The sequence below is a fragment of the Alosa sapidissima genome, chromosome 8, assembly GCF_018492685.1.
Source record: "Alosa sapidissima isolate fAloSap1 chromosome 8, fAloSap1.pri, whole genome shotgun sequence".
Taxonomy (NCBI): domain Eukaryota; kingdom Metazoa; phylum Chordata; class Actinopteri; order Clupeiformes; family Clupeidae; genus Alosa; species Alosa sapidissima.
In genome coordinates, this window is record NC_055964.1 from 2,768,966 (window position 1) to 2,794,224 (window position 25,259).

The window sequence follows — 25,259 nt, forward strand, 5'->3', positions numbered from 1 at the left end:
TAGCAATTTCCATCCACTATGCCTTTACCCATTTGCTGTATAACTTACTGGATTGTTCTGTTATCTGTATGTTCTGCACCAAATGGAGCAATTGGCAATGTCCTTTCTATTGAATATGAAGAAAGGGGGTGCCTATGCTCAGCTAAAATGTTTGTCCCTTCTAAAACCTTTTCATAAGAGAAAGACAATATGCAGGAAAGACGACATGACAAAATACATTTACTGAAATCACAACAATTACATACTTTTGAGAAGTCAATTCGCAATCACAAGATAGACTATTTTCACTTTGGACAACATAGCCATAGCCAAACAGTACATGCAAGCTGTTAGTGTTATGTTGTAGAAATGTATGCAATTTACTGCAATTTACAATCTATGCAGATTTTCTGACAAAGTACAGTTACCATTCAAGTTACAATCTTATCAGACAGCCACACAGTAATAGATCAGTTTCAAGACTCATTGTCTTCAGAAGAAAAAACATGGCACTGAAGAAGCAGTTCCAAGGGCAGAGTGGTGTAAGGAGAAGGAAGTACAGTTGGAAAACTTGCTCACTTTCTGACAGATGCCAAATATGCATACCAAAAAAACGCTACCATATTGGCAAAGAGTACTCGAAACTGTAAAAAAGGAAATAAATGTTTGAATTTTTTTCAGCTCTCATATTGAAGTCAAATAATAGTATTTGATATTCCACACACCTGCACAGGTACAAAGTTGATGTTAAGAAACTGGAATGGAGTCCATATCCACCAGTTCATCTTCAGTGCAGGCCAATAAGTCTTTGTCATTTTATCCTTCAGGTCCTGTCTTGTCTTGCCCTAAGAGATTTCAGTTTGTCATTATAAAACTGTACACATTAGTCCTGTATGCACTCCACTGGTTTTCATTAATATGCTATTGATGACACAGCCTAAAAACCAGCCCGAATTAACCTCACCCACAAAATTTGAGTTTGGGAAATTTGATCTGGAGTCAGTCCATTGAGAAGTCTCTATGTCTGAACCATAGGTGTTCGGGTCAATCAAATAGCTCAGGCGGACTTTACAAGGATGGACAGATGAGCAACAGTTAACCCTTACGTGCCTGACCATTCTAATTTCGTTACAATTTTAATTGTGCTTATTAGGCCGTCATATGCAAACAGTGCAGGGGCATGGGACGAAGAGACCCCAGACGAGTTTCACAGGTTTCTGGGATTGATCATTTACATGGGGTTCACTTCCCTCCATAATATCTATTGCTACTGGGGAACCAAGTCTCTGCAGGGATCATGGGCCAAATTGTTTATGTTGTGTAATCATTTAAGGCTTTGTTGGCTGCTCTGCATGTAGTAGATCCAGCTACAGAAAAAAATCGAGATTGTCTTAGGAAACTGCATAATTTGATGGACTACCTCAAAAATAATGTCATGGGGACATGAGGTGGCATAGAATGTCTTAGCATAAAGTGGAAGGACACTTGCACTGTATTGGACACGTGCAGTAACCTGACTGTCCAATTTCCACAATACGAATGATTCGACTGATGTATGTAGACTAGTGAAGAACAATTCAGTTTGGGACAAAAAAAACTATTGTCAGCCTATTGTGGTAAGTGATCACTACAAATACATGGGGGTGTTGACCAAATTGTGTATGCCAAAAGATGCAGAAGTGGTGGAAAACACTTTTTCTCAGTCAGTAGTTTCTTATTATTTCAAGTTTGGCAGCGCAATGCAGAATCTGGTGTTGAACCTAGAGGTAGCTACAGCCTGATAGACTTTCGAGAAAATCTATCACGACAACTGGCAAGCATTTCCGTCGATACAGTTTTTCAGCCTCGCCTTCAGCTGCTCCAAAACTATTCTGTCGTCTTTCCATCAAGTCCACATTTCTTTACAGAAGGAGTCACAGAGAAATTGTTAGCTTTGTTATAAAAAACTTAAATAATAAAACTAAAGTAGCTTGTATGGCCCTGGAGTGTAACGATAGGTGACTGTTTTATTGTTAAACAAAATTGCTTTCAGATTTGGCATTCTGTAGAAGGGGATGCGTTTTGTAATAGCTCTTCTGTGTTCAACCTCCAGGTCCCCTACCCCACCTTTCCCTACCCTCCTCTGTGTGAGTGTGAGTTTGTATGAATATGTGTGTACTGTATGTCTGCATTCTCCACAGGCTTGTTCTATGTAATCTACTTTCAAATGTTTAGAACACATTGATTTTTGACTAATGTTGAAGTTGATTGCATTCCTAGCTTTTCATAAATAATAATACATTTTATGTATGCATATAGTTTTCATATTAAATTGATTTATATAAGGAAGTTGTATCTTTTGAATCAAATGTATTTTATGTCTCTTCCGAAATGGTCTTAAATATACAGTATATTTACTTCAAGTATTACTGGTAATGTATGTTTTTTTAATGTCATTCTTATTGACTATCATTTGGTTATATACAAATAAATGGTTTATTCTTATAGACCAAATACATCTAAATCACTGATCACTAAATGTATCATAACTTTTGAGAGGTTAAGGATATTCCAATTCAGTTCAATTCCAATTTTTTTGTTAAGGGAAAAAGCAAAACTTAAGAGAAACCTTAAGACTTATCATAATTTCACTTAGGGAAACCCTTAAATATAACTTAGGAGTTTAAGGGAAATGGACATTTTTATGGAAAAACTTATGAGGGGGTTTTATGCAACCAGCCACAGCACTTCACCACGCTAGTTAGGGAAAAATAAACAAACTCCATGGTGGGATGTCTCAGGAGATAAATCTAATTTGTATAGGCTTATTGTTCCTGTTTTGTTCACTTAAATTTTGTAAATCTGGCAGACAAACGTGTAAGCTCAAATATCATAAACCTTTTGCTAAAGAGAGTTGTGAACTGCATATGGAATGCTTGGTCACAATGTCATACAATTTTTAAAACATTTTATTGATAAAATGAACAATTCAATTACCTCCAAAATTGTCATTACAGAGAAGAAAAGCAACAGGAAAGCTGGAGCAAAGATGAGCCGGTCCAATAGGAGTCTCTTAATCATGCAGAATGGCACAGAGGCAGGCAACAGTAACTCTACCAGCTGGTAATAGTAGTGGCTCACAGGACCAGTCACACACAATCTGCAACCATATCAACAACAAAATTGATCATTTTTAAAAACATAATTTTGACACTGCATCATATAAGGTTCAAAGTGAGAATTATGGCTCACACTATTCTCACATTTAGGTAGTTAACAATATACTATGACAAAATTGTTAGATTCTCTGGTTGTTGCGTTGTGTTTTAGTTCTAATGTCTGTATTGAAGATGGTCAATAAAGCTTGACGGCGGGATCAGGATTGGCGATTAGATGATGATTTATTGTAGATGGTACAACAATGAATAACAGAACAGAAGTCTCGAACAGTAAAACTGAGTCCAACAGTTGTGGTTGTTATTAGAAGCGGCTGCTGAGCCTTCCGACAGAAGATGCTCCTCGGGTCGCTTCCTCGATCCGTCTCCGTGTCAAAACCTAAGACAAAGCCTGTTATACTAAAATACAAACGTCAATCATGCCAACGTGGCAGGTGCCAACCAGTGTACACAACCGGGCCCATACTAGCCTGAATAGGCAGACATGCTGTCTCCCTCGGCCCATGTTATCACTGATGTTCCTCGGATGTTCCTAAACATCGGCCTGTATGACCTTCCTGCTGGTACACAGGCCTAATGCACAGTTATGTACAATAATATGGCCCCTCTCCCTGTTGTATACTACACAAAGTAACATATGAACACATCAGAATACAGTAAGAATACCCCAGAATTCTACAGTCCCCCCTCTTGATCAATCAAAAACACAGATTTTTATAGATCATACAAAACAAATAAACAGGAGTCTGATGTGGTCTAAAGAACAGATAACAAACCAAGCATTACTTCTCAGGCACTTTAAGGAACAGAAAAGAAGTGCAGGCACCTTGAAAGAAAACTTAAAAACTGATTATGTTGCTGATGATTATCTCACATTCTAAGAGTCAAAAGAAAAAGAAAACAAAGTCTTTTGGAAGTTCAGGAAACCGGCCGGCAACTGTTCAGTTCAAAGGCAAAGTCTCTGTCCCAGATGTTGTCTGTGGCTCCCGGCAACCTCATAGGCACATGTGGAGTGAAAAGAAAGAGCAGTATCAGTTGAAGGATAGTCATGACAACAACAGTGTGTGTGTATATATATATATATATATATATATATATATATATATATATATATATATATATATATATATATATATAAAATATATAAAATCATCTATTATAGGGGTGTAGCATCTTCCCAACCCTGGTCCCCCAGTGAGTCCCCAGTTAACCCGTTGCTGCGTGTTCAGCTCCCTTACAGGTGTCCCCAGAAACCCACCTCTAGAACCAGGACTACAGGATTACTCCCCCCTCTCGATCTAGCTTAACTGTAATCATTCTCAAAAATCGGCAATTGCAATCGTATCCTTTAGATTAAACATTTCATATATCAGTAATTACACATATTTAATAATCAAAATCAATTATAAGACTTATCTAAGTCTATAATTTTTCATAACATGAGTTTGTGTCAAGAAGAGTCCACTACCACAGCACTCTGAGCAAGCTCGGGTTCTCAAAGAAAGATTCTACTCTCGGATCCCTAACCTTTCATTTCTCCTGACGTCATAAATTCCCTGTCAAAATGAAAGTCTCCCGTGAATCTTCCCCCCTCTAGTTCACACTTCACCCCTAAAAGAAGATCGGCGGAAACTCAGATAGAATTCGTACCCAAGCGTGTCATGTTTCCGGCGGTTCTATTAGTTTGCAATGGCTCGCATGTATCCACTTTTCTCTCACCCTGGACCTTCACTGCCGACTGTGTTATCAACAAAATCTGATATGGCCCATCGTACTTTGCCCCTAGCGCTAACCTTTGGGGCTTGTGAATCATCACCCATTGTCCTGGCCTCCTTCCTGAGGGTCTCCCCAGGCCTCTTCCTGGTTAGCCGCTGTTTGGACTGCCTTCGTCAATTGCACACAGTAAGTCAGCATCGCATCCGATGTCAGGTGGATGTCGGCTTTCCTCAAATCAATCGTTCCTGGTGCCGAGAAAGGCCTGCCAGTCACAATCTCGAATGGGCTGAGTCCAGTGCCTCTGTTGCTTGTAGCTCACATGCTACACAAGACCGCTGGTAAGGCGTCAACCCAGGGAATGCCTTCTTGATGTTTCCTGGTCAGCCGTTCCTTCAAAGTCCGGTTCGCTCTCTCCACTATCCATTCTGGATGGTATGGGCAGTTCAGGGACCAGTGCACACTCAGCATGCGGGCCACCTCGGCACAGACTGCTCCAGTGAAGTGTGTTCCGTTGTCTGAGCAGATCTGTTCCGGCAATCCGTATCGGGGAATGATGTCTTTCATGAGGACTTTGGCACTGTGTAGTGCAGTTCCAGATCGTGCAGGGAATGCCTCAATCCACCTGGAGAACTTGCACAGGACAACCAGAACATCTCGGTAGCCTTTGCACTTGGGAAGAGTGATGTAATCTATCTGGAGAACTCTGAATGGTCCTGGTGGAGCTGGTGTCTTCAGCATTGGCCACTTAACCTTCTTGTCGTGATTGTTTTGCCGACAGGTGACACACCACTTGACGATGTCTGTGGCCGTTGCTGTGAACTTCGGTGACCACCAGACCTGTATGAATCTGTTCCTTATCTTCTCCACTCCCACGTGTCCAAGTGAATGAATTTGCGCCGTCAGATATGGCAGAAGACTTTCTGGAGCCACTGTTCGTGTTCCAAACCTCCACAAGTTGTCATCATGGAGCTTCGCCGCATTTTCAATCCAAATCCATTTTTCTTCTCGGCTTGAGCTGTTCTGCATGTCTATGATGTTGGCCAAACTTTCCCGTTTTCCCCCTTCAGATGTTTCGTTGACCTTCTTTGTCACTCTCATCATGCATTTCTCATCGTCATTTTCAAAAATGTTCCTGTTACCGTTAGATCCGTCCGTGTTTCCATTTCCGTGTCCATTCTCGTTAGTCGTTTCGTTATCCCCTCCCTCTCTTTTTCTTGCGGCTGTTCTTGACACCGCATCCGCCATTGCATTGCCTCTTGCTTCAATGGTGTCTTGCCTTGTATGTGCCTTTACTTTGATCATTGCCAGTTCCTTTGGCAGCTGCATTGCATCCAACAATTCTGCCACAATCTGTCCATTCTTGATGGGACATTGTTTCACACACGGAGGTGGTTTTCCAGTCAGTCTGACAGGTTCCATTTCCAACAGTCCACAGTCATTCCTTCCCTTAGCCCATGCAGGATGTTCCAGGAGATCCTCTCTTTTTAGCCTTCTCAGGTTCCACAAGGCTTCTCCATCTCCTTCTCCAATGGCTATGGTGACTGGGGCTGTCTGCTTCAGACTGAATTTTTTTCCGGTTGGTCCACCAGCTGTATTGATGATGCCTGACAGAGGTATTTCGTGTTTCTTCAATAGGTCGGATGAAAGGACAGTATCAATCAAGAATTCAATTTTGATGTGTGCTTCAAGCAAGGCAGTAGCATAGAGGGTGTTGTCAGTTCTCGCTGGTTGGTAAAGCACAGACACGCCGTCAGTGGTGGCTACTGTGCGCACAGGGCATATGAGTGCCTCGTCAGCTGACTCATCCCAGGCATCCCAGTCCTCCATCGCTGGCCTGGTTTTCATTTTCATTCTTAGGCCTTGTTACCGGAGCAGTCGCTCCCTGGGCAGCATTGGATGTAGATGCCCCATCATTCACTGGTGCAGGTGGGGGTGAGGGAGGTGGGGGTGGGTGAGGTAAAGAGTTGACAGGTGGGGGTGGGGGTGGTGGTGGTGGTGGGGTAGGGAAAGAGTTGACAGGTGGGTGAGGTAAGGGCTAGCCAGTGGCATTGGTAACAACAATGGAGGAGGGGGGGTACTGAAGCTATGGCTAGTGGCTGTGGATAGACATACTGGAGTGGAGCAGTTTGATGATGGTTGGTTGCAGACGTTCTTCCTTGTCTTTGTGGATTGTAGAAAGCAGTGGCTGTTGATGGGGCCAGAATGATTTGTTTTGTGTCACCTGCTGGCTGTTGGTCAGGTGGGGTGCTGTTTCTTGGCCCATGTGGGGTCCCCATAACAGCAGCATTCTGTCCAATGAAGCTGTCTTTATCAATGTCCACTGCACTTCTAGATGTCTCCACCATGGCATATGGTGCTGTTGAGTCCAAGTCAGGCAGAGTCTGTGCCAATGAGAAAACAGGAGGAGTTGCTACAGTCATTAAGCTGTGTGAGTCAGCAAAATAATGACTGTAGCAACTCCTCCTGTTTTCTCATTGGCACACGCACAGCATTTATCTCATAAAACTCACACAGCTTAACATGTAATGGCAGTACAGAAAAAGAAAAGATTTAATCCCCCAAGCTTGTCCGTAGTTAATCGATTACTTCTTTTAATTCGTTCACGAATCTATCCAATTACCCAAAATATGTGTACACTTTGACCTTTTACTTTTTTCCAGAAAACTTCTTATATCAAATGACATCTAGAGCTCATCAATCATTGATATAGGTACGTTACTTGTCAAAACACTTAATGACACAAACTTCAATACTCTCATTAATGTGCAGCTTTTAATTTCTAATTTATCTAATAAATTAGCTTTACTTTGGTTCTTTTTCCCGCATAAAGGAGTAAGGATTTTTTGCTTTCACCTGGTCAGAATGTCTTCACTGCATGCAGGGTGCGCAGTGCAGCAGTGTTTCCCCTCTTGGCAGGCTTCCAGCTGGGATTCAGTCACGTCAATCAGGGTGCCAAGATGGACTCTTCTTACAGATGTTCAAAATCCAAAATCTGCCCCCGAAGTCTCTTTGAACCCGTTGGATGTTCTCGTCTTGCCTCTCCTCTTGCGGTCGGGTCACAATAACCAAATGTTATCGTCTTTCTTCTCCTTTTGCGAGAAGGGTCACGGCACCAAATGTTAGATTCTCTGGTTGTTGCGTTGTGTTTTAGTTCTAATGTCTGTATTGAAGATGGTCAATAAAGCTTGACGGCGGGATCAGGATCGGCGATTAGATGATGATTTATTGTAGATGGTACAACAATGAATAACAGAACACAGGCTAAGTCTCAAACAGTAAAACTGAGTCCAACAGTTGTGGTTGTTATTAGAAGCGGCTGCTGAGCCTTCCGACAGAAGATGCTCCTCGGGTCGCTTCCTCGATCCATCTCCGAGTCAAAACCTAAGACAAAGCCTGTTATACTAAAATATACAAACGTCAATCATGCCAACGTGGCAGGTGCCAACCAGTGTACACAACCCGGCCCTGGCCAGAATAGGCAGACATGCTGTCTCCCTCGGCCCATGTTATCACTGATGTTCCTCGGATGTTCCTAAACATCAGCCTGTATGACCTTCCTGCTGGTACACAGGCCTAAGGCACAGTTATGTACAATGATATGGACCTCTCCCTGTTGTATACTACACACAGAAGTAACATATGAACACATTAGAATACAGTAAGAATACCCCAGAATTCTACAAAATGCTATAGCCTCTGTGGTCATCAAGTTGTCACAATGAACAATGGGATGGCAGATAGAACACAAATGGAAAGACAAGAAAAAAGTATCTGCCACTCTTACTGTTGATGTGACAGAGCATCTTGTGGTTGTTTCATCGTATACGCAAGCTACACGACAAGTACGAACGAACAGGTATGATAAGGGATCAGATTCCAAAAAATAATTCTGTGGAAATGCATGGATTCCAGTTGGGGCTACTGGAAGCAACTGAATCCATGCATTTCCACTGAATTATTTTTGAATGAATGATCAAGGGATCAATGAATCTGATTCCTTATCATACCTGTTCGTTCGTACTCGTCGCTCGACTCGACTCGATCGTGACTAAATTCAAGATGGCGTTGAACGGTAAAATTCCTTAAGGTACTGTCTGTATAAATCGTCTTGTAAATAAACTACCAGTGCTTTTTTAAAGTTCTCCATGTCTCGTTTTAAATGTCAAGGCCCTCGGAAGTCTACTTTGAGCCTCGTAAATGGTGTAAATCAGTGATTTATTTGCATGGCTAGGCCGATGCCCGAGGCACCACAACGAAACACTGTTGGTAGCATTGGCTAACTAGCGCCAGATTTCTGAGTGCAGGGGACAGGCCGAGGTGAGCTATGAGACATACGTTCACACTCAGTATCATGTTTCAACACACTTTAAGTCAATATCACACCGGAATTCTCCTTTAAACGACCCAAAACTACCACAGGAACGGAGAGCACTGGGCAACTCATTCCACCAACATGGAACCACTGAGGAATAGAGTCTTGAATTAGACCTAGTTTTTATGACTGGTCGACATAACAGACGCTCATCAGAAGACCGCAGTGGGCGGTTGGGGATGTAAGGCTTGATTATTGAATTAAAATAACTAGGAGCAGATCCAGTCAGTCCTATAGGCCAAAGTGAGAGATTTAAATTTAATTCTGGCTACTATAGGGAACCAATGGAGAGTAACTAGGAGAGGAGTTACATATATGTCCTTTTTGGCTGATTGAAGACCAGGTGTGCTCCAGCATTCTGAATCAGCTGTAATGATCTTATTACACAAGCGGGTAAACCAGCTAATAGTGAATTACAATAGTCCAGCTTAGAGATGACCATGGTCTGAACAAGAAGATGTGTGGAATCTTGTGTCAGATAACGTCTGATCTTCCTAATGTTGTAAAGCATAAACCGACATGATTTTGCAATAGAAGCTACATGCTCAGAGAAGTTAAGTCGGTCATCAAATACAACGCCCAAGTTACGTGCCGATCTAGTTGGGGTCAGTGAAGTTGAGTCAAGCTGGATGTTAATCTGTTGGGGAATAGCTGTTTTAGCTGGAAACACCAAAAACTCTGTTTTTGAGAGATTAAGCTGAAGGTGCCGATCTTTCATCCAGGCTGAAATATCCTTAAGGCATGCAGAAATCCGGTGGGAAACACTAGAGTAATCAGGTGGGAAAGACAGGTAAAGTTGAGTGTCGTCTGCATAACAGTGATAGTCAAATTCATGGGAGCGAATGGTCTCACCTAAGGAAGTGGTGTAAATGGGGGCAGCCGTGGCTTACTGGTTAGCACTTCGGACCTGTAACCGGAGGGTTGCCGGTTCGAACCCCGACCAGTAGGCGCGGCTGAAGTGCCCTTGAGCAAGGCACCTAATCCCTCACTGCTCCCCGAGCGCCGCTGTTGATGCAGGCAGCTCACTGCGCCGGGATTAGTGTGTGCTTCACCTCACTGTATGTTCACTGTGTGCTGTGTGTGTTTCACTAATTTACGGATTGGGATAAATGCAGAGCCCAAATTTCCCTCACGGGATCAAAAGAGTATATATACTTATACTTTAAATAGAGAAAAGCAAGGGTCCTAATACTGATCCCTGAGGCAAACCTGTGGTGAGGTCATGAGACTTAGATACCTGTCCCTGCCAAGACACGTTGAAAGAACGCCCTTTAAGGGCGTTTCCTATATACTAGGAAAGGATGCTTCGATATGTGAGCCTTGTGTTGTTAACCATGTCTGAGTACCTTGTGTAGACTATGAACCAGTTGATATTTTCAAAAAACACTACAATGTCTTCATCTCGCTCACTTATAGCAAGGTCACTAATAGCAAGGAAAATGACATTACAGCAGTGTTAGCTACATACAGTACTTACTTGGAGTTTTGATATGTGAAAGCATATATTTCCCCCATCTGAAACATTGATCCCATTGTGCTACATATTATGCTATTAATGTTGAGCAAAAACGAATAGTCCAAACAGCGATGTAGGATTCTGTTAAAGGGGAACGTCATTTTTTTTAGCTTAATTTACTTTAACTTAACAGCTTCAGAGTCATTGGAATGGTTATATGATTTTTTCCGGGGTGAATGGTGGCTGTCTTGCTTCCCCCTAGTGTCTGTGAGCAGAAAAACCAGCCTTGCAACTTTGGTCCGGTAAGAGTCAGAAAGTCTTGCGGTCTCGCGATGTAACAAACTACTTTACAGCACTACACACACACACGCCAGGCACCGGCTAGAACAAGGTAGCGATGGAGTTTCTCAGACATTCATCAGCCTGCGAAAATAAGCAGAAAGTGAGTAAATCATTGTCAGAGGAACAGGAAAAGAGGAAACGGCAGACTGACCGAGCGAGGAGTGTCGTAAAATAAATGCTCTGAAGCTGTAAGGGGAGCTCAGTAGAGAAAACTGCGGTGAGAAAACAGCAAAGAAATGGCCAAAACAGCATAGGGTCCCTTTAAAGGCTCACAGCTTTTTGATGTCAGCAGTTTGATGTCAGCAGATCAAAGATTGGTTCAGGTATGTGCTCACTTACAATTTGGTAGCTTTGCGGCAGATTTTGATTTCCTTTGACAAGCAGAAGCAAATTGACCACAAATAAAAAAAAAACTTTCTTTGAGGCTTGTCCCTCCAAAAATGTACCCTGGAAATCCAGAGTTCTCACGAGAGCACAATGGAATTGTCTCTGCGAGACACTCTGGCAAAGAGCAATGATGCACGTTACTTTTACCCCAACATTCCGGGGAACCAGCTAAACTGATGAAGACAGTGCTGCAACATTGGAGGACAGTACACATTGGTCGTAGTGTTATCCGATTGCGTCGAAGTCCGAAATCATTCAGAGTAAACATGGTCTAGTGTTATCCAATTGCGTGCAGTGAGATTTTTAAATGCATGCTTGTTGCCGCCCCTCGAGTTGCGCCATTACATTTTTCTTGGCCAGACCCTTAAAGGAGAATTCCGGTGTGATATTGACCTAAAGTGTATTGAAACATGATACCGAGTGTGAACGTATGTCTCATAGCCTATCTCGACTTGTCCCCTGCACTCCAAAATCTGGCGCTAGTTAGCCGATGCTACCAACAGCTTTTTCAGTAGTGGTGCTTCTGCATCGGGCTAGCCATGAAAATAAATCACTGTTTTACACCCATTTACGAGGCTCAATGTATCTCCACACTTCATTGGTAGACTTCCGAGGGCCCTGACATTTAAAACGAGACATTGAGAACTTTGAAAAAGCACTGGTAGTTTACTTACAAGACGATTTATACAGACAGTATCTTCACGAAGTTTAACGTTTGCAGCCATCTTGAATTTAGTCACGATAAGTCGAGCAACGAGTAAGAATGAACAGGTATGATAAGGGATCAGATTCCAAAAATAATTCAGTGGAAATGCATGGATTCCAGTTTCTTCCAGTAGCAGCAACTAGAATCCATGCATTTCCAGATACTGTCTGTATAAATCGTCTTGTAAGTAAACTACCAGTGCTTTTTCAAAGTTCTCAATGTCTCGTTTTAAATGTCAGGGCCCTCGGAAGTCTACCAATGAAGTGTGGAGATACATTGAGCCTCAAATGGGTGTAAAACAGTGATTTATTTGCATGGCTAGCCCGATGCCGAAGCACCACTATTTAAAAAGCTGTTGGTAGCATCGGCTAACTAGCGCCAGATTTTGGAGTGCAGGGGACAAGCCGAGATGGGCTATGAGACATACGTTCACACTCGGTATCATGTTTCAATACACTTTAGGTCAATATCACACCGGAATTCTCCTTTAATCTTTCTAGATTATCAGGGTCTGGATTTTCCAGGCTACCAAAAATGAACTCATTGTGAACAATTTCGCAAATCAAAAAGCCAACAAATAACTTTTGCGATACTTGGTCTTGGTTCAGGTTTCATAAAATCCAAAAGGGCAGTCCCATCAGTACCATGAATAGTTACAATGCCTCAACCTTTGGATCTTCCACAGTATTGCTAAACTGCTTAGGCCCTATGCTTCATCAGCCTTATGTACTTTTCAGCCCCATGTTCCCTCAGCATTCCGAACCAGCCCTTTCATAACACACAAAACGCATAGTGGCCTAGCCATGCATATGGATGAGATACGTTTGTGACAGTTACAGTAAGTCCCCACACTGTCCCTGCAATGAGACAATATGTTTGTTTGCTTTAATTCAATATCTGCATTAAGATATGCTATGTGAAACACTAAGGTTGAAATGTGACATTAGCCACATTAACATTAGCTTGGTTAATATTACTGCTGACGTTATACCTAAACAGACTGGATTTCCCAGTCAGTATTAATGTTATGGGTGACCACGTTATCACAGTACATGAAAATGCACTGTACTGTTCTTCCTAGTCTTATTACAGTGCATAAAAAGGTACTGTACTGTCTTCTAAGTCTTAAACCATCTCTGTTGCTTCTTTTTGTTTGTTTGTTTCTGTACTTGACCTATATAGGTACACATTATCCCTGAGTGACAAAAATCCAAAAGATAAATAATAATAATAATAATAATAATAATAATAATAAAAAAAATAAATAAATAAACTTAATTCACACTTTCTAACCTAGGTCTTCAAATGGACCAGGCTGGCATATATTTAATTTTTTTTAATGTATACTTTTTGCGATATAAACAAAAAACAAGCTTATTTTTTCTCATTGACTTTCTATTGGGCATTATGGCATCATAATGGGTCGTTTAAACTGATTTGCACCTGTTCCAGCAGCCTCCTGCTCAACTAGGCCCCATTTTTCTCTGTGTCTCTCTCTATTCAACAAGAATACAAGGCACTTTCCATCCAACTGTCTGTCATCCATCCGTTTCAAACCATTCATTCATATTAAACTATCTATACACATCCATTAAGCTATCGACTGATACACATCTATTTGTCTATCAATAATCATTAAAATATCTGTCTATCAACTTCAATTAAACCATGTCAACCTAGCAACCACCATAGCAACCAACATGTTAACCAACATGTTAGCAACCCATATAGCAACCGCTTTATTTGGCAAAGCAACCACCATATGTACCCTAGCAACACCCTAGTAAACATCTTAATTACCCTAGCAACAACTTAGCAACCACCTCTAAAATATCAACCTAGCAACCAGCATAGCAACCAAATGATTACCCTAGCAACCAACATAGCAAACACTTTACTTGGCATAGCAACCATGATATGAACCATAGCAACAACCTAGCAACCTTCTTAATGACCCTAGCAACAACCCAGCAACAACCACTATAATACCAACCTAGCGATCACCATAGCAACCACTTTATTTGGCATAGCAACCACCATATAGCCCCACCATTGTAACCATCTCTGCATTATCTGTTTTTACTGTATATTTTACATTGAAGGACCGCAGCCTTCTCAGGAAGTACAGCCTGCTCTGTCCTTTCTTGTAGAGTGCTTCAGTATTGGCTGACCAGTCCAGTTTATTGTCCAGGTGTAAGCTCAGATACTTGTAGGTGTTTACCACCTCCACATTGACCCCATCAATGGAGACTGGTAGCAGAGCGGGATTTGACCTGCGGAAATCCACCACCATCTCTTTGGTCTTTGAAGTGTTGAGTTGAGGGTGGTTGAGCTTAAATAGGCCTATTATGTAGGCTTATAAGTCTTTACATATTAAGGAACTGTATTTTCATCTGATTCTTCAATACTTTAATATCAATATGCAACATTACCAACATTTGTGTTCAGTTTGCTCACTTAAAAATTTGCATGGGGGATCTAAATTTTTTTTTTTTTTAACAAAAAAAGCTCTCTTTTTGTGCAATTAATAATTTAGGTTAATTTTTTTAGCATTATCCACCATTTTTACATTTCAATAGTAATCGCCCACACCACCCTAACTTATGAAAACGCCTTTTAGGTAATGCACAGTCCTGCACATATATATTATATATATATATATATATATATATATATATATATATATATATATATATATATATATATATATATATATATATATATATATATATATATATATATGTAGATAGATATATAGATATATAGATAGATATATAGATATATAGATAGATAGATAGATACTTTATTGATCCCCAGGGGAAATTCAAGGTCTCAGTAGCATACAGACAACACACACACATTCACTAACAGCAGAAAAAGTCATTAAAAGTATATAATATAAAAAAAATAAAGAAAAAAAACACAACTAAGCAATAAGGACAGTAGAAGATAAAGAATATACTAAATATACTAAAATACAAAATTATAATACAAAATACAAATTATACTAAATAACACTTAATCTAAATCAATTCTAAAAAACAGTATCCACATAGTGGGTGATTAATCAATCAAGAGGCGCTTGCAATGACTGAGGCAGGGACTGAGCCTGTGATTCTCTGTGCATAAGGTAAGGTAAGGTAAGGTGCTCTGTGTGAATGAGTGTCATGGTGATGGTGCAAATGAGTAAGTCAAACACTAAGTACGTAAGTCAAATACGGTTCATCATGCAAGAACCGTATTTGACTTACGTACTTACAGTCATGCATGCCACAAAACTTTCAGCGCTATTGTTACGCCAGTAGCCTACGGAGGAGAAAAGGCCTGTGAGCTAAAGCAATTGTTTTTCAGTCCTTGATCAATCATGCAAGAACCGTATTTGACGAATACGGAATGGCCACAGAACTTTCGCAAAGATATGCTTCCATTGGCTACACCAGACGAGCAAGTTTCCCCTCTTTACTGTCTATGCGTGCGAGCAGCGTGTATGCGTTCTTCTTCCATTGTTGTTTAAAGATTGAATGGGAAATGGATTCAGAGCCAAAGGCCAAAATTTAACACAGCTACAATTTGTAACGTATTACCAATATCAATTTAAAGGAACCGTATGTACGATTGTGGCCAAAACTGGTACTGCAATCACTTTCAAATTACTGTAGAGCGGTGTATCCCCTCCCCCTCCCCCCTGACTGGCAGAGCTGGCAGCCCGGATGCCGAAACACTACTGATTTTGTGATTAGTAGATACGTGGAGGGTGGCGCATCATTTCTTATTGTCTAGTGACATATCAGGGCCATTTTATGATTAATTGAAATACATTTCTTACATACGGTTCCTTTAATGTTACAGATGTATGGCTACATACATTCTTAAATGGTTCTGGTATAGACTTAAATGTTATTTAATAAAATGTCTAGCCCCCCCCCCTCCAAAAAAAGAAAAATCGAGGTTCGTATCGAACCGTGGGTCAAAAATCGTGATACGAACCGAATCGTGGGGTTGGTGTATCATTACAGCGTTACAGCCCTACCAGTAACAGTAGGCCTATGTCATCATTTCTGTTCAGTGCACGGAGTTGAGGTTTAATTTAAGACGACATTACCCCGTTGAAATTCACTCACTATGCGAGTAAGAACACAGTGCACATAGCCTGGCGGACTTCATTAAGTAGGCTACTGACGGAAGTATGTGAATTGGAACAGAGTGTAGGGCTTGAACAGACCTTTAGTTCCTTACATCCAACCTCAACATTTGTTTTTCATTGTTTACAAATCTAAAACATTTTCACCACCAACTACAAAACATTCAGGAGAAGTTGAGTAGTTTATTTATCATTACCACTATGTCGGGTGATGTCTTATTTCATACCAACTTCACCATGAACATGGATGATGTTCTAATGAAGTATCTACTGTCACCATCATTACCACATCCAAGTGCAAATTGAGCTAATAACTTAAAATATGGTCTATCGCATTATCATATTTCATAGTATGTCTTTCAAATATAGTGGGGTGAAAGTCACACGTTTTCCAAAAATATTAATATACAAGTAAAGTATATACTCAAAAATCATACTTGTTTTCAACCTAGCATTTTTAGAGTGTCTACTTACTGTCCGGCTCTGCCTATCGCTGGTGTCAAGTCTTTCTGTATTTCATTGAACATGTGTAACGGATGCCAGCTAGTTTAGCTGTGCTTGTGGAACGTTGGTAAACCTCACTCCCCGACGCCTCAAGAGTGCTGCTGGCATGCGAGCCAGTAGCCTGGGCTATTGGCTCAATTGTTAGCGCGCTCGCCTCCCGATCCGAGGTGCTGCTGTTCGCGGGTTTGAGTCCGGGCGTGTGCAGGGCTGAATCGCGCAGATTCAACACAACACAGGTTACACATGCAACAGACATTGTTGGCCTGCGGCCGTATTCACAAAGCCTTTTATCTTACCACTAGGAGTACTCCTAAATCACACTAAAATATTTTAGCTAGGACAGTGGCGGAACAAGTCAGAGCCGGGCCGGGGGTGGGGCACATGTCCGGGCCCTTTATTAAACTCATCATAACATAATTTTACAACATAGGCTACACATGCCCGCAACAGCGGGTCTTACAAGCGTCAGCGCCACGGAGAGCAACTATGTAATTTTGAACATGAAGTGTAACCAAGAGAACAACAACTAAAACATTAGGCTACATGACCCGTAATAATAAAACAACAACAATAATACGCAGCACTATTTGAAGGGCATACGACGAGCCTTGCGCTCCGCGAACTTGTCCACGATGCTCTGTGTATGTCCATTTTCTTTGCTCGCTCATTCTCTATGGTGGTTTTTAATGATATTTAACTTGGAGAATGAGCGCTCAGAGGTTGCAACGATGACGGGAAGAGTCAAAAATAAAATTAGGGCGGTGCAAATCTCCCTGAATGCAGAAGTTACTGCTGGGTGGTTGCATTGGCGGAGCGAGGGGGTGGTTTCGGGGGCTCAAGCCCCGAATCTCTTTTCAAAAGCCCCGAATATTTTTTTGTATGTGTTTTCAATTTCCAACGATTCTAATTTCTAATTTAACTTCCCCTCGCTTTCTCTATAAATGTTACAAAATGTAGCCTACTATTACTGAGCAAATATCCCTTACTTTCAAAGCCCAATATTGACAGATAATCTGATTTCCCACACGATGAGTTTAGGCAATGCCAGAGCCGAGATGCGGTTTACGTCATAAACCTGGCAGGAAAGTTCAGAGCGGTGCAGTCAGTTTAAACAGCAAGCCGGTAAGAAAAACTATTGTCAAGACATTATGCAATTAGGCTACTGTACCCTGGAATACAAAAATAAACTTCAGAAAGACAGAAAGTTTGTTGTAGGCTACTGTATTCATAGTCTCAATGACCGAATCAGTAGATACCTGTTGTCAGTTGAGTTTGTTCAATTTATTGTAGGCTAGTAGCCTAGGCAAATATGAAACGGAGATGTAACGTGGCTAGCCTACCGGCGGGATTTTGAACTTGCATGTTTCATGCATTTTAGGGCAAAAATACCATGGGATTGATGTGTTCTCCATTTGAGGAACGTAATCAATTGCGGACGTGCACAGACAGCTCAGACACAGAGCGCATAGGCCTAGGTTAGGCTATTTTCACTTTCTAGAGCGCATTCATTAGGCTACGTAAAAGATGCTTCATACCGATCAAACATCAAATGTATCATGACGTGTTGTCACAAAGACTTAGGCCTACTCCAATTAGAAAATCGAAACCAAAATCATGTAACGATTTGATAGCGACACACACAGTTGTCCAATCAAAAGGTTTATTAGCTGAGAACGAGAGCAGGGACACAGACACAGAACACAATACACACGGAGCAGGTCAAGCACACACACACACACACACACACACACACACACACACACACTACACATACAGGGAAGGACGCAGCCCCCCACACAAAAAGGATCACACACGAGGGAGAACTAAAAGGGAAAGATGTTACAACAAAGACGCTAACATTACACTCAAAACTAAGGAGAAATACAGACATAAACCCCCAAATGTTCACCCCCGTATCCCAGCATGCCCTGCGTGGGAGAACGCTAACAAGGTCTTGTGCGCCGACGTTACAATCATGTAGGCTAAGTGTAAGTGTTCTCTCATTGACGTCTGTAGGAGACAATATCGTTGATCCAATTTTGTAAATTTGCACGTCGTAAAGTTCAATATGAGAGTTAAAATAAAGCCACTACTAAATCATCAAAGTAAATTTCAAAACTTTTCAGCAACCGTGAGTCATAACTCGTCCTGACTGGGGCAACCTATAAGCCTAATACGTCCCACTCTGATGAAAATGATTGAAAAGAAACCGTTTGCATGATCTTAGCTCCTCCGGCCTTGTGCCGTGGGAGAGGCCCGTCCCACCTTAGCCGGAGGTGGGGGAGGGGCGCCCTCGCACCCCTGCGGGTCCCGGGCCGGGGGCGTGCCGCACCCCCTCAAGCTCCGCCCCTGAGCTAGGAGTTTTCTCTTAAAAGTTATTCACAAAGCCTTTCTTAGTAAGGAAAAATGACAACTCCTAAACTAAGAGTGAGTCTTCACCAACACCTCCCTTACGATGATGAGTGACAGGTGACAGGTCTGAGAATGCGTGTGCTACACAAGTAGTGCAAAGGACGGAAGATGATGAATAACTGAATAAAAAGGCCTAGCCTAAATGAATAAAGAGTAAGGCAAAACAAATAGCCTAGAAGCCTGAAACATACGGATTGATGCAGTATCTTTGCAACGTTATTTAATTAATCTGTCACCGTACGTTTGCAAAGAGAACATTTTAATTTGATTCACAAAAACGTTACATTTAATTTACATGTTGACAATGAGTAGTTTTGGTTGTTGTTGGTGGCGTTATTGCATCCCTTTTATGCCTACAATGCAAAATTGTTCCCTCGCGATTGGAAGCTCCTGTAGCCACATACGCATTTCAAAACATCGCAACGTGAAATGCCACAAAAAGCGGTTTGTGAATAGGTCTTAGTGAGTTAGGAGTCCTCTCGACTTCTTTCAAGTGGTCCCAGACTTAGGTGCTAATTTTAGGTCTAAAATGCTTTGTGAATTACTTTTAGTGAAAAAAATGAGTCCTAAAGTTAGGAGTAACACGCCCATTATTTTTAGGAGTTGCTCCTAAATTCGCCACTTAGGAGCTACTTTTAGCCTTAAAATTCTTTGTGAATACGGCCCATTTTTATTTGGTGGATGTGCAATACACAATAAACATATTCTGTACTGATAGTACAAGCTTTAAGCTTTGTAGGGCGGTGGTAGTGTAGTGGTTAAGACGCTGGGCTAGCGTGCAGTAGCCTGAAAGTTGTCGGTTCAATTCCCAGCTTCCACCGTTGTGCCCTTGAGCAAGGCACTTAACCCCAAGTTGCTCCAGGGACAATGTGATCCCTTGTAATATAGCTGACATATGTAAGTCACTTTGGTCAAGAAGTGTCTGCTAAATGTAATGTAATGTAATGTAATGTAATGTAATGTAATGTAATGATAGTAGTCCTCATAATTAAGACATTTATGATGGAATGGAAATAATCATACTTAACATGACAAGTAGCAGAATGTGAGGTGCATTTATATTCAATAGAACCTTATCTCTGGTGATTGGCATTAGGATTTTTGGTTGGGTCTTTTTGTAGTAGGCCTATGTATGAGTTCATATTTTTCTGAATATGAAAATATGTCCCCCACTTACAATATTTTGCACCAGCTACCACTGATGACTACCTAGCAACCACCATGGACAACCAACATTTTGCATGCACTGGTATTTCCATCAGGAAATATATAGTTTTGAATGAAATTGCTGGTTACATTTTTTTAAACTGAACACAAAGTAGGGTGCCATCAATTGAAAATATCATTACCAGTTTGTTATTCTGTGAAAGATTATAGTAAATAGCCTACACCAATTACAACACTGTTTCCTATTTCGGTAGGTTTAACAACTTCAAATTGAAACTACATACCCATAAAGAGCATAATGAAATAGTCCACCACGATTTAGGACCCTGACTGGAACACCTTCTTTGGACTTTTTTCTTGCCTCCAGGCCTTGTGACAATAGGTTGCCAAAGGCTGACAATATGCCACTGCAAATGATAATACCAAAACATTAAATAACAATAAACAGATGATGACAAAACACATTCAAAACAAGCGAACAACAGAAATTGATCAGTGTTAATAGCCTATTTCAAGGACAGGGAATGATCGACAGGACAGATGTTAACAAATACAAAAATTGACTAAAGGGTGCAAAGGTCACTTTCCTTAATGTGGGTGCTTGCAGACCTATGAGCTTGAAAGTATCCTCTTCAATATCGAAATACACTCATCTCGTTTAAAAACACCCTCAATAATCTGTAGGGGAGCTAAATTAAGATAGATTTTAAGCTATTATTTAAATTTTTAAAAATCATAGCTAACGAAATATTTACAAAGAGGTGTCTACAGACCTTGTCACAGACTTGGTGATGACTGGGTACAGCCTCAGTAAATTTGCGTACTGCTGCAACAGTCGTGTTGGAAAAGCTGTTCTGGCGACCGGAAAACTTTGGTTAGGCATCTTCGACAATTCTCCCGTGTGATTGAAGTGGGTTTTATGCACAGCCCAACTCTAGACCAGTGGCTGGTGGAGACAATGCAGCCAGTTCCCACTGCAACCAATTATAGCCAAGCTGCAGCCTTCGATTGGCAGGGTGCACATGACTTGCGAAAGAGGTTTACTTGCGTAGCCTTGGCCTACACACGAATGTGTAAACTATGAGCACACACACAAAAAAATAGGTGTACGCCTATGAAGCCGCGCACGTTTGCTTGTAGCCAACACTGCTACAATTTGGCTACCCAACATGAGTGCAAATGCATGAGCACGGCACTCTCACACCTTAATTTTGATATGCTGAAAAAAGCATTAGAGAGAGCAGTGGGGTATAGGCCTACTACGAAGCACGTTAGACATATCTAGGCTATGTAGACATATCGAGGCTTGACAAAGCCTTGACTCAGGGGTATACGTTAAGTGATACTACGATTGCAGTTATGTGATATATTTGTAAAACTAGGCTTTCAGCTCAGATCTGTGCACGTTCTCAGTGTTGGGATGACGTTGGCCAATCGTGAAACGTGGATACGCACAAGGCCGCCTCTATTTAAAAACAATTACTTCCGCATTCATGAGCGATTGCTTAATCTACACTGCGGTCTTTTTTGTGTCTAACCTATAACATCAAATAAATCAATTGTCATCAGTTGTTGTATGGTATGCACGTCCATAGGGGGATATTTGCACGCACAGCACTATTAAAGCGCATTCGAGATCCAAAATGTTAGTAGAGGCGGAGTTCCACCTGTAAGATATATGACAGAATCCTACACGTGAGATAACTTCGTTTTTAAGACAATTGATTGGTCAGTGTACGGTAGATTACTAGCCTGGCTAGCGCCACCACTTCTCAATGAGACGTGGTCTGGGAACCAAACGTTAATTTTCTCGTATTTGAAAAAAATGCCCAGATCCGTTTATTGGGTGCCACGGATGTCTATCAAATGCGTCTGTGCATAGCTCATCATTGTCTTGCTTTCCCCCTTGTTCTGTGATTGGTCCCCTATCTCAGGCGAAAATTTGCTCCATGGTCTCCAGGCTGCCTTAGCAGCGTGAATCAAATCGCGCGCAAGGCAGCATGGGAACACCCAGGCTAGTAGATTACACGATTTGAGCTATAACTTAGCACATAACCTCCTCCCGACCAGGTTTGGTTGACAGCATAAGATACCATGGTGATATAGCGACACTAAAACAGAGCTGTGTATGTGGGGAGAGGGCAGTGTGCAATATGTGTGTTGGAGAAGCTTCCTGATTAAATAATGTGCTGTGTATGTAGGGGAGAGGGGGGGGGGGAGTGTACTGCAAGTATGGTGAAGGGACTTACTATTGCAGAGTACTGTATGTATAATGTATGTGAGTGATGACAGTGAAGATGTGTGCTGTGTATGTAGGGGGGGGGGGGGGGGGGGGGCGTGTGCAGCAAGTATGTAGAGGAGGCTTACTGTAGCAAGCAGTGTGCTGTATGTATGTGAGGTGATGACAGTGATGATGTAAGTGTGTGTGTGTTTTTTGTGTGTGTGTTGGGGATGGGGGTGGGGGGTGGGGTGGGGGATGGGGGCAGAAAGGCTAGGCAATCAAGGACATGGGTAGATAGATGGAGGAGAAATCAAAAATAATAAATAAAAAGTTCTATGGAGATGTGCAAAAGTTGGAGAAAGTCAGATATGTGTGTGTGTGTATGTGTGTGTGTGTTTTGACGTGTGATGAAATAAGAAAATAAATAAAAGGTCTGTAGCATAGGGAGAGGGATGTAAAAGTGCTAAGTCATGTACTGTAGGTGTGTGTGTGGGGGGGGGGTCGTGAGTGCTGAGGAGTGAATGAGTGCAAAGTCAGTATAGTGTGAGTTCAGAGTTCGGATGGCCTGGGGATAAAAACTTCTCCTGAGTCTCTCAGTTCTGGCTTTGTGACTACATAGGCGTCTTCTTGATTTCAGCGGTAGGAATAATCCATTGTTAGGATGAGAAGAGTCCTTCAGAACCTTTTGGGCTCTTAGGAGTACTCTTCTGGAATAGATATCTTGTAGAGCAGGGAGTTGAGTTCTTATAGTACGTTCAGCTGAGCGCACTACTCTCTGCAGAGTACTACAATCTCCAACTGTGGAGTTCCCATACCAGGTGATGATGCTACATACCTCGCTAACCGAGATTCGTAGTACACCCCACAGACTTCCAACGGCCAAATGTCATATCTCGAAGTGGGCCATCTTACTAATAATTGCATCATTTTATTTAAGCAGCAAATCTTAATCAACCATAAGGACATTGAACACAAAATAAAAGTGCGGAATGTGCTCAATGTAATAGGAAAAGTCACTTTACTTAGAGTAACAATGTCTGCACCGCACAAAATGGGCTTGAAGTTCAGGGATGATAATTCGCAGGGGTGTTAACCAATAATATTTTTCGTTCACATTACGTCTTGACTGCACAAGCAAACCTGGCTGAGAGCAGGCTTTCCAGAGTGATAGAAATTGTGTTAAACCATGATTTCGATATAGCCTAGGCCTATACGGTTAATATTAAACAACGACTAGGGTTTTAGCCTACTGCATTTGGGTGGGCTGTTATAGATTTTGGGTGGGCAGCAAAGCGGTCAAATTGGATCAAAATGGACATAAACACAAAACACAAACGCAGAAAAATCAGTACTACCTATAGCCTACCTGGTTTGAGTTGATGCAGCCAACAGCCAGGGATAGGCAGTATTTCTGATATACATGTGTTTAAAATAAGTATTTCAAATACAAAATAGTATGCTGTCATTTGTATTTTATTTTGTTGAAGAAAATGGTTTCGTATTTTGTATCAAAATAAGGTGTGTATTTTTGTAAGTAGTGACATCAAAAAGTGCAAAACAATGCAGCCTCCTACAACAAGAGAGCCCTATGGCATTGTTTTGTAAGGAGAATGAAGCCATACAGGAGACATTAAGAGTTAACAAGTTACAAGAGACATCTTGTAACGATCAGACTTTTAAATTCTAACTATTACCATTAAACACGGGTACAAATTGAATTGGCTCTAGATAAATAATAATGCTTTTCACTGACATCGGAGTAGACACCACACATACAGTTAACAGGTAGACTTTATGTGAGCAGAAATACGCTTGAAAACAAACAAACACTTATTCCCACACAGTTCGTATCGCAAACAACGCAACCAAAATGTCCACGCAGCCTACGCACTTCATGCGCTCTCACAGTCCATCCAAACGAAAATTAACAGAGACTCCAAGAGACTCCGACATAAATCCACCGCAAAGAATAAAACAGTCTGAATAATCCACGTCCAGTGCAACCCATGTAATCCACAAAGAAAACGTTCAATCCGACCAGGCTTTCGGATAGATGCAAAACAAAAAATAGGATCCTTCTTACCGGATCCCAGCGACTCGCCAACGGCGATCTGCAAGCTCAGTCCTGTCTCTCTGGTATGTCTGTGGTTCCCTCCTAGAACCACCTTTCGTTGGGATATATTATTTTCACCCAAAGTTTGTCCAGGTCTCACGTAGACTCCCTGGGTAGGCCTACTGTCCAAAGAAAAGAAAAGAAAAACCCAGACCCTCGCGCACCTCCGCGTTTTAAACTTGAATTATGTCAGCTGACGCTTGACAGGTCGCTTGCGTCATCTGACAGTTACCATCAGCTGATCCGAGCTAAGACGTACAATATAATTCAAAGGGCGTTCACGATAGGGCTACAGACTTACATAACATGGAAAAATATAACGGAGAACACTTTTATGTTGGTTATTATTTCATAACACAGACTTAAGAAAAGTGAATCCTAAAATTATGTGGCAGTGCTACAATCTGAGTTAACTTACCCAGGTTTGTTACTAAGCCACATATTTGGAATACCCCTCAGAACATTGAGATTCAGGAAGATGATTCAGTGCAACACCAACCTCAAGTTTCTTGAGAACTTTAATCATCAGTTTCTTGAGAACTTTAATCATCCCATTGGAACACATTTTTCCACACATTTTTTGTGGTT

General features: G+C 41.5%; 2 protein-coding genes across 2 annotated transcripts; both read right to left on the reverse strand.

The window, feature by feature from the left end:
- Positions 1–199: 199 nt before the first annotated feature.
- Positions 200–21,479, reverse strand: pxmp2 (peroxisomal membrane protein 2). The gene is made up of 5 exons (XM_042101455.1): positions 21,111–21,479; positions 20,622–20,744; positions 2,956–3,118; positions 705–824; positions 200–623 (listed from the first exon to the last, which is right to left on the reverse strand). The coding sequence occupies exons 1-5, from the start codon at positions 21,218–21,220 to the stop codon at positions 555–557; spliced, it is 585 nt and encodes a 194-aa protein (XP_041957389.1). The 5' UTR covers positions 21,221–21,479; the 3' UTR covers positions 200–554.
- On the reverse strand, positions 4,281–7,940 carry LOC121715558. Its single transcript, XM_042101403.1, has 2 exons — positions 7,704–7,940; positions 4,281–7,231 (listed from the first exon to the last, which is right to left on the reverse strand). The coding sequence occupies exon 2, from the start codon at positions 6,699–6,701 to the stop codon at positions 5,166–5,168; it is 1,536 nt and encodes a 511-aa protein (XP_041957337.1). The 5' UTR covers positions 6,702–7,231; positions 7,704–7,940; the 3' UTR covers positions 4,281–5,165.
- Positions 21,480–25,259: the final 3,780 nt, after the last annotated feature.